Below are 10,066 nucleotides of genomic sequence, written 5' to 3' on the forward strand. Positions count from 1 at the left end.
TTAAAAGCGTTGTTGTTTTTTTCAAATACAATGCATAAAAAGTGTTGTCTTTTTTAAAGACAACGCATAAAAAACGTTGTCTTTTTTTAAAGACAACGCATAAAAAGCGTTGTCCTCTTTAATAAAGATAACAGTTTCACAATACATAAAAAAGCATTATCCAAGAGGTTTTAAATTATTATCTTTTAATACCAAAGACAAATAAAAGATAAATGAAAGTGAATCTACTTCAATCAACGACATATTATTAAATAAACAACCAAGATAAATATATAAATTATCATCCATACACTTTATAACAAGCATAATTACTTGCATACAAAGAAATTTTAATTTGAGACTCTGAAAACTACTTCTATCGTCTACATCTTATTGCATGAACTTAAAGGATCTTTATAGATGCTATTTATCCTCTTGAATTAAATGTTCTTTACTCATTAACTTTAACCATCTTCTCACTTAAATCCCAAAGCCTTCTTGATAGTTCTTCGTCGAAGTACTTCCCAGTCACACCCATGAGCTTCGGATGTAGTTCCACATAGCATGTAGTTTCTCCTGTAATCATCCATACCCAAGCTATTTAGCTGGATTTTTTAATACCTCCATTCACCTTCAAAATATCTAAAAAGGCACTACATATGAAAGATTCAAGACAAAGTGTAAGTTAGTCTTGATGACCCACAAAAATGGAACAACAACAATATCTCTAGTGGATTCTATAAACTTTGAGATTCTGAAGTAGGAATCAAGACAATTTACTTAGCATTAAATCAACAAACAACACAACATAACTAATAAACCAAAAAAGCAGAACAAATTCATGGCTTAATGTACAATATCTTATATAATTAACATCCACATTTCACTATGTGCTACCATGTCATGGTTGTGCTAGCAGAAATGTTGATGCTACTATTTTAGAATTCCACAACATCTTCCCATTGTGATGTTTGTCTAAGATAGAATGACAAAAGCACACAACCAATATGGGCAATCAATATAAATATGAACAAATCCACCTAAAAACCAAATATTTTTTTTCACATACCTCTAGGAATGATGGTCGAACTTCTATAAGTTGCACCAAGGAAGAACAAACCTGTGTATCAAAGAAAACAAACATAGATCGGTGAAAGATCAAAAAGCTTAAGGTAAAAATACTTAAGCAACACATAAGTTTGGATTCATTAAAGAACTCTTTTTTCTCACAGATACATATCCAACATCCTTACCAATCACTCAAAGTTATTAGATTTATTTGAGAACTCTCCGCTTTCAAACAAATTTTAACAAAAAAGAAAAGTTATTAGGCCCATGCAATTTTCTAAGAGAATGGAGATAAATGATGACGGACCTCTCTCTTGATATATGCAGCCATGGACTTTTATTTTTCTATATTCTGCATCTTAATCCTCCATATTCTGATCAAGTAGTTTAATGTGGTTTCTCAAGGCAACTCTAATAAACAAGGTACAACAGAAACAAAACTACACTTGGATAATTAATGATGAAATTGTTCCTATTCTCCGCTACAGGTGGGAAATGACACCAACATGGTGGTATCGTGATGCTTAAACAAACACAATTTGTTTTACACATTGCTCAGCTGACTTTTGTCCAAGTGACCACCTTGTGCCGCTTTGGAAAGGTCCGAAGGTCTCCAGTTCCAAGAACAATAGTGTGCCAAAGAGAGCCAAATTCTGAAACATATTAGAGCAAAATGAGTCAATTTGATAGAAGTCCTTAAAACCAAAATACAAAGCGAAGGAAAAAAAAATGAAAGCCCTGGGATAAACTTGCTTGGGTTAGGGTCAAATATTCAGCACCCAAATTAACAATTAAGAATCCAAACTAGACTTTTAAAATCTCTTTAGAACATCTAATACATGTAATGAGTTATACTAATGGATAACCATGTTGACCATAAACACACTAGTTCTTATATGGTTAAATTATAAATTGATATAGAAGCCAATCATAAACTATAGAAAACTTTTAGAATGGAACACATATCTAGTTGTGTTATGTGCATCGAGCAAGCAAACTGAGGGAAAACAGGCAACAAATTATCTTATAGAATTTGAGTTAAATCCTTCGAATGGACAAAGTGAATAGCAATAAAGTGACTAAACCATAAGCAGATGCAAGGATGTTAAAGAGAAAACATAGGTATGGATAAAATGCAATGGAAGTCCACACTTCTTGAGTTCCAAATTTCTTTGAATGGATTATGTTTCAAGAAACTTTCCAAAATAACATAATATAGCTTCAAGACCGACCCAATAACAAGCTTCAATAAGATTCTGGAAGTGCATAGTTTATGATTCTGGAAGTGCATAGTTTATAGACAAGGTAATGGACAAGTTGAATAAATTTGAGTCGCAAAAATTTAGGAAATATTAGAAATAAACTTCCACATGAATAAATTTGTCAAAATTCAACTAATCTAATCTAATCTAACCTAAAACATTCAACTAACTAATCATCATAAGAATTCAAACCAAAGAAGATGCAAGTTTAGAAACTAACTAATGAAAGAGGCATTTCATCAAACACATAACGAGCGAGAATTCAATTAAGCAAAATACATGCAATTCTAAACATGGGAGAATAGCTACGTTACAATTCAACAATCAACAAGAATAACACAATTCAACATAGATAGAAATAACCCAATGTCGTAGGCATGGATCGGAATAGAACTCTCCTCTTTGAATCCGTAGTGGAGAGGGGGCTGCTGGATGGAGCTTCTCTGATGGCCAATCTGTCGGCGAAGGCTGTGGACGAAGTGGATGGCTGCTCGTCGATGGAGAATGAAACCTTCTCTTCGAATCTAAAGATAAAGGGGTTGTTGAAGGATGGATGAACTCTCCTCTTCAAATCCGAAGAGGAGAGGGGCTGCTGGATAGTGATGAAGCTTAACTCTTCAAATCCGAAATGGAGAGGTGGAAGGAAACTAGTGGTGGCGAAGAAACCTCTACTAATTAGGAGAGGGTGATGTAGAGTTCGGTGGTGGTGCCTCTCCCAATTGGAAGAAGCTGTGGGCTAAAGATGAAGGCATCGTGAGATGGCTTTCAGATCTGGAAGATTTGTGAGAAGACCTTGCCGTCAACGGCGAGGAAGATGGTAGAGGAGATGAGATGGCCTGCGGATTCTGGGATGAAGCTCCTATTGTGTGCGTTAGCGTCGGCTGTAGATGAGATGGAGGCGGAAAAGGGAGCATGTCCTCTCCCAATCGGGTAGAGGAAGAGAATGAGGGGCGCCGGCAGTGATGGAGAAGGCGATAGATGATAGAAGTTGTGAGAGGGGTGTGAGTGAGTGAAACCTAGGGGTTTTTCAACTCCTTACTTGATGGAACGATTTGTATCATTTTAGATTTAATTTAGACGAGAACTTAACAATAGACAACACTAAAAAAATGGTAATAGACAACGCTTTTCAAGAAGTGTTGTCGTTGACCCATAAAAATCACTAAAAGACAACGGTTTTTAAAAAAGTGTTGTCTATTAGTAAGAAAATAAAGAAATAGACAACACTTTTCACTAAAAGCGTTGTTAAAAAAACAACAACAACGCTTTTTAAAAAAAACGTTGTCTTTTAAGTGTTGTAAAAGCCCAATTTTCTTGTAGTGCTTCTTCTCCAAGATTGGTTAGTTGCGTGATCAGCTCTTTAATCCTTGCTTGGAGTTACGCTACCTTTTCTCCTTGGTTCATCCGGAGGTTCGTCAACTAGGTCCGGAGGATGTCGCGCCTTGCTAGCTTCGCCTCGGAAGTACCTTCATGAAGCTCCAGGAATTTTTCCCAGAGGTCCGATTTACCTCCTAAGGTGGCAGAACGCTGAGCAGGTGGAAATCAGCCTTTCCGTTGGCGACAAAATCGGCTTGCTCCTTCTTGCTCCACGTGTTTTCTTCTTTATCTTTCGGAGCTGCAAAATCATATTTCATTGTAATAAGAATATCAAAATCCGTTTTAAAGAATACCTCCATTTTTCGCTTCCATGTAGCGAAATCTCCGTCGAACTTTAGGGGATGAATGTTCGCGTCGGCCATTGTTCTGATCTTTATTCTTCATATGGCGGTTAGTCCCTCTGAGGCTGTTGGGCTCTGATACCACTTGTTGGTGCAGCGGGGACCGGCAAGAGGAGGGGTGAATTGCATGCGATAAATATTATACCCTCCTCAAAGCTTTTCAACTCTTAAAATAAAGCAACAATAATAAAATTAACAGCAAAAATAATAGGAGACAGAATTTAACCTGGTTACAACCAAGAGGGTTATTAATCCAGGGCAGTAAGAAAAGCGCAGTAAGAAAACTCCTTATCTGAAGGCGGAGAAGCCTTTTACACTTTGACAGTACAGTAGTTGCTAAGAGAATGAGAGTACAAGAGTTGCTATTTCGTTCGTATTCGTTGTATTATTAATAGCTACCCGAGACCTCCTTTATATAGGGGTTCTAGAGCTTATCACATAACCAGAACCTTCTGGATCAGGTTTGACTCGAGAGGGATCGGTCGACCAATCCCCAGGTTTGGTCGACCGAACCTGCTGTACCTGCCCAGTCTTTCGTCCAGGTGCAGTCTCTGAGGATCGAGCTTTGGTTCGGTCGACCGATCCTTATATTCGGACGACCGATCGGCCAACGGACTCCAGCTGAATTGGCCCGATCAATTTGCTCGACTAAGTCTCTGGATTAACTTCGATTCAGTCAACTGATCAAGAGGTTCGGCAAGAGGGGGGGTGAATTGCCTGCGATAAATATTATACCCTCCTCAAAGATTTCCAACTCTTAAAATAAAGCAACAATACTAAAATTAACAACAAAAATAACAGGAGACAGAATTAAACCTGGTTACAACCAAGAGGGTTGTTAATCCAGGGCAGTAAGAAAAGCACGGTAAGAAAACTTCTTCTCTGAAGGCGGAGAAGCCATTTACACTTTGACAGTACAGTAGTTGCTAAGAGAATAAGAGTACAAGAGTTGTTATTTTTTCCGTATTCGTTGCATTATAAATAGCTACCCGAGACCTCCTTTATATAGAGGTTCTAGAGCTTATCACATAACCTAAACCTTCTGGATCAAGTTTGACTCGAGAGGGATCGGTCGACCGATCCCCAGGTTCGGTCGACCGAACCTGCCGTACCTGCCCAGTCTTCCGTCCAGGTGCAGTCTTTGAGGATCGAGCTTTGGTTCGGTTGACCGATCCATATGTTCGATCGACCGATCGGCCAACGGACTCCAGCTGAGTTGGCCCGATCAATTTGCTCGACTAAGTCTCTGGATTAACTTCGGTTCGGTCGACCGATCAAGAGGTTCGGTCGACCGATCAGCTTTACCAACGGTCAGCTTCTGACGTGGCATTGGCGATTGGATGCTGATTGAGTGGGGTTCGGTCGACCGATCAGGAGGTTCGATCGACCGAACCATTGACAAGTCAACTTCCAGTTGACTTGCTCTGGTTCGACTTTTTTGGGTGATTTCGGTCATCCGGAATAGGGCTCACCCGAACCCAGTTCCTGGCCTTCTCCTCGAGCAGTCTTACGTCCCGGCTTTACGTCCCTCGAACACCGTGCATGTTCTTCACGCCCACCGGGTGTACTCTTCCGCAGCTCTCTCGTCATTCGGACGCACTGAGCCCGTCGGCTCTCTTCCCGTGCCGTCCTTCTCGCTAGCTGCGTCTTCCGCTCGACTTCCTGCGCTCCTAAGCTCCTGCACACTTAGACACAGGGATCAAACACAAAGCATGACCTAACCTAAACTTGGTTGATCACATCAAAACTACCACAGGGTTCAACATCCGCTTCCCTAGTGTTGACCGTCTTGACTTTGACCTACACCGTGGCAATTGACTCGTGCCAAGTAGACTCTTCCTTATCACCGCATTAGGTATTAATTAAGGAGGAGAGTAAAAGGAGGTTAAAACTTAAGTATTTTTCAAACTTAAGTACTTTTTAAAAGTATTGATTTTTTAAAAGTATTGTATTACTTTTATAAAAAAAAGTGATTTCAAAACTAATTGTTGTTTTAATAAGTGAAGTCATTCTAAATTAAGTAATTTTTAAACTTTAAAGTTAAGTTTGTTGGTGTAGGGAGCACGAGACAATTAAACCTATATTTTTATTATGGCAAAGGGTTCAAAAGTTAAGATTTCTTGTTATCTAGCATGTGTGAATGAGTTTGCAGGAAATTCCTAAGTATTCTTAGATAAGTTCTAGTGGATTCTAGGTAGGTAAAAAATCCTAAGGGGAGGTAACCCTAGATCCTAGGAGGTGGTAACCCTAGGTTATGGAAAGTACTAACTGTTGGGGTAATTTCCCTAGGTCAAGTTTGACCAGTGTGACTAAGCTTGAGTTGAGTCAAGCTTGAGTCAGGATTTGAGTTTTGATGTTTGATAATATAAGGAGATTGCTGGAGCAATCGTCCGGTTATGGAGATGGTCAAAGGGTTGACCAGGTTGATGAGAATACAAGTCAAGTAGGTCAAGGTTGACAGGAGACTTGACTGGGAAGTCTTAACTGGATGTTAGACATTTGGAAAGTCCTAGTGAGGAGCTAGGCAGGAGAAAGTCCTGGAGAGGAGCCAGGCAACGGGAAAGTCCTAGTGAGGAGCTAGGCAAAGGAGAAAGTCCTAGTGAGGAGCTAGGCAGGAGAAAGTCCTGGTAAGGAGCCAGGTAACGAAAAAGTCCTGGTGAGGAGCCAAGCGAAGGAGAAAGTCCTAGTGAGGAGCTAGGCAGGAGAAAGTCCTGGTGAGGAGCCAGGCAGTTGGAAAGTCCAAGTGTAATCTTGGCAAAGGAGAAAGTCCTGATGAGGAGCCAGGCAATTGGAAAGTCCAAGTGTGTTCTTGGCAAAAGGTGTAAGTCCAAGCATGTGGTCTTGGCAAAGTAAGTCCTGGTATGACTTGGCAAGGAAGACCCGACAACTAGGATGAGACCGAAGGAAGCTCCTGAAGGCAAGGCGTGAAGGATGGGAGATATCCGAGGGACTCAAGACTAATGGACGAGGCTAGAAGGCTAATTCGAGGTTGGTCGGGTGTGGCCAAATGCTAGGCATGAAGACCCAACAAGTCACGGTTGACCAGGAGTTGGGCTGGAGATTTTGGACTTGAGTTTGAGTCAAGTCTGGTCAATCGATCGAGAGATTGATTGGAGTGTGCTGCGATTGTGGGAAGGCCCAATCGATCGGCCGATCGATTGCGATGTGAAATCGTGTGCACAAAGGCTTTCCTAATCGATCGGGTGATCGATTGGGAGCTGCCAATCGATTGGTCGATCGATTGGGCAGCAAAAGCTCTCGCGCGAACGCGAGAGCACAGAAAGGCTCTGAATCGATCGGGCGATCGATTCAGGCAGTCCCAATCGATTGGTCGATCAATTGGGAAGTGACCGTTGCACAGGAAATGAGCGATGGACGGCTGGGATGGAGCGATGCTGACGTGGCGATCGATTGGGGATGGATTGGATCAATTGGGAGCACTGTTTAAAGCCTTGGTGGAGCATTTTCTCCACAAATCTTTGCGATTTCTTTCTTACGAGCTTACAACGATCTTCAACGACTTTCTTCGATCTTCACCGCTAGTTCTTAAAGGCTCTTGGGAGTGTTCTCTCAAGGTTCAAGAGGCAACAATAAGCAACAAGTAAGCAAGAAGAAGTAGTGTTTTCATTTGTATCTTGTACTCTCTTCTTGTATTTTTGTTTGTGTTGTTGTTGTTAGGGTTGCAAGGTTGCAAACATAGTCCCACATTGAAAACACATGGGAAAGATCATGGGTTTATAAGAGAAAGATATCTCCATTGGCATGAGGCCTTTTGGGAAGAGTCCAAGACCAAAGTCATGAGGGCCTAGGCCCAAAGTGGACAATATCATGCCATTGTGGAAATATCTAAATTCTTTTCGATCGTACAATAGGTATCAGAGCCCGGACTGCCACAAGGTTTAACCGCCAACTGTGCATAAGTGCTATGGTCTAATTGAGCCATATGGGTACAATATTGACCTCGAACAAAGGAAGTGGGGGCTCTTATGTTCAGATCAAGAGGACCAGACACCAGGCAGGAAGTCCTAGTTGCGACTAGGCAAGGAAGTCCTAGTAGGTCGGGTGGACTGAGGGGCAGGAAGACCTGGTGGGTCGATGATCGGGCGTGGGAAGCCTGTGGTCCTTTGTTTGAGGGGGGACGGGGATTGTTGGGGTTGCAAGGTTGCAAACATAGTCCCACATTAAAAACACATGGGAAAGATCATGGGTTTATAAGAGAAAGATATCTCCAATGGCATGAGGCCTTTTGGGAAGAGCCCAAGAGCAAAGTCATGAGGGCCTAGGCCCAAAGTGGACAATATCATGCTATTGTGGACAATATCCAGCTAGCGAACTCCCTCTCGAATTTCGGCGAGTATATGCTTGGTCCGGCCATCGTCTTTGCTTCGATCGACGATTAGTCCTCCTGAAGCATCCTGGCTCTAATACCACTTGTTGGGTCCTTAGTGGCCGGCTAGAAGAGGGATTGAATAGCCCTGCACAATATAAAAACAAATACTCTTCTCGGACTTTTAAAAGAACACTTACATAAATTGAAATAAAAGAATAAGCTAAAAGAAGATGCTCAAAGCTTTTACTTGGTTACAACCGATGAGGTTGTTAATCCAAGGAAATAAATGCACCAAGTATCTCCTTCAGGCAGAGAAGCCTCATACAGCAATGAAAGCACAAAATGAGAAGTTAAACTAACAATGAAGAGCGCACTAGTGTTGTTTTATAATTGCTTGTTGATTGAAAAACTTCTGGACTAATATTGTATTTATATCCTTGGTCGGGGCGCCTGGAGGGGGATAAAGTTTTATCCCCTTCGTAACGGTTCACGGTCAAACGTGATCCGGTCAAAGTCACATTCCGGGCGCTGAAAGGGTTTCGGGCGCCCTGAATGGATCCGGACGTCGGGACCTCAAAGTCAACCTTTTTGACCATTTAGGTCCGGGCCTTCTGCTCCGGTTCAGTTCGCCTCGGTCCGGGTCGTTCGCTCCAGTTCCGCTCGCTTGGGTGATTTCAGTCAACCGAAATAAGGCTCACCCGAACTCAATTTCAGCCTTCTCGAGCAACATTCTGCTCCGGCTTCTCGTCCCTCGGAAACGCCGCGCGCTTCCTTCTCGCCTGCTTGCGTACTCTTCCGCAGTACCTCGTCCCTTAGACGCACCGAACCTGTCGGCTCTCTCCCGTGTTGTCCTTCTCGTTAGCTGCGTCTTTTGCTCGACTTCTTGTGTTCCTAAGCTCCTACACACTTTGACACAAGGTTAAAATACCACAGGACCTAACCTAACTTGGTTGATCACATCAAAATAACCTTGGGGTTCCAACATAACCTTTTCCTGATCTTCTTTGGTAAGCAGCACTTGGTGGAAGCCTTAATTTACGTTTAGCATACAGATTAGCTCGTAGCTCGTCGTAGTGTCCACCATTTGGTCTATCCGGGGTAACGGATAGAAATCCTTCGGGCACGCCTTATTCAGGTCTCGAAAGTCAATGCACACCCATCATTTGTTACCTGGCTTGGAGACCAGTTCCACATTAGAGCCAACTCAGGAACTGGGCTTCCCGGATGTGTTCGGCTTCTAGTAATTTCTCTATTTATGCCCGGATGATCAGATTCTGCTCCGCGCTGAAGTCCCTTTTCCGCTGCTTCACGGGCTGAGAATCTGATCGGATATGAAGCTCGTGCTGAGCGATGCTCGGCGAGATCTCAAGGAGCTGGTGGGTCGACCAGGCGAACACATCATGATTCCGGCCGATGCAGGCAGTCATCTTGGCCTTTTTCTCGCTCTCCAGATCGGCGACAAAGATGGTGGTCGCATCTGATTGGTCTGGGTGAATCTAGAATTCTTCGTTTTCTTCATAAACCCTCGCAGGGGGCTTCTCAATGATGGTGTTCACCTCCAGACGCGGGTTTTTCTGAGCGGTCCTTGCTTCTGATCTGACCATCTCAATGTAGCATCGTCGAATGGCCAATTGGTCACCTTTGACTCCTCCCACTTTGTCATCCACCGGGAACTTAATCTTTTGGCAGTAGGTGAACACCACTGCTCG

The 10,066-nt window shown here is 42.5% G+C and overlaps 1 protein-coding gene across 1 annotated transcript; it reads right to left on the bottom strand.

Annotated features, from left to right (window-relative positions):
* Positions 1-247: 247 nt before the first annotated feature.
* On the bottom strand, positions 248-9,784 carry LOC122039544. The gene is made up of 5 exons (XM_042599124.1): positions 9,617-9,784; positions 2,708-3,045; positions 1,630-1,700; positions 1,049-1,099; positions 248-555 (listed from the first exon to the last, which is right to left on the bottom strand). Exons 1-5 carry the CDS (start codon positions 9,782-9,784, stop codon positions 431-433), a joined length of 753 nt encoding a protein of 250 aa, XP_042455058.1. The 3' UTR covers positions 248-430.
* Between the last annotated feature and the right edge of the window lie 282 nt (positions 9,785-10,066).

The sequence above is a fragment of the Zingiber officinale genome, chromosome 1B (assembly GCF_018446385.1).
Source record: "Zingiber officinale cultivar Zhangliang chromosome 1B, Zo_v1.1, whole genome shotgun sequence".
Taxonomy (NCBI): domain Eukaryota; kingdom Viridiplantae; phylum Streptophyta; class Magnoliopsida; order Zingiberales; family Zingiberaceae; genus Zingiber; species Zingiber officinale.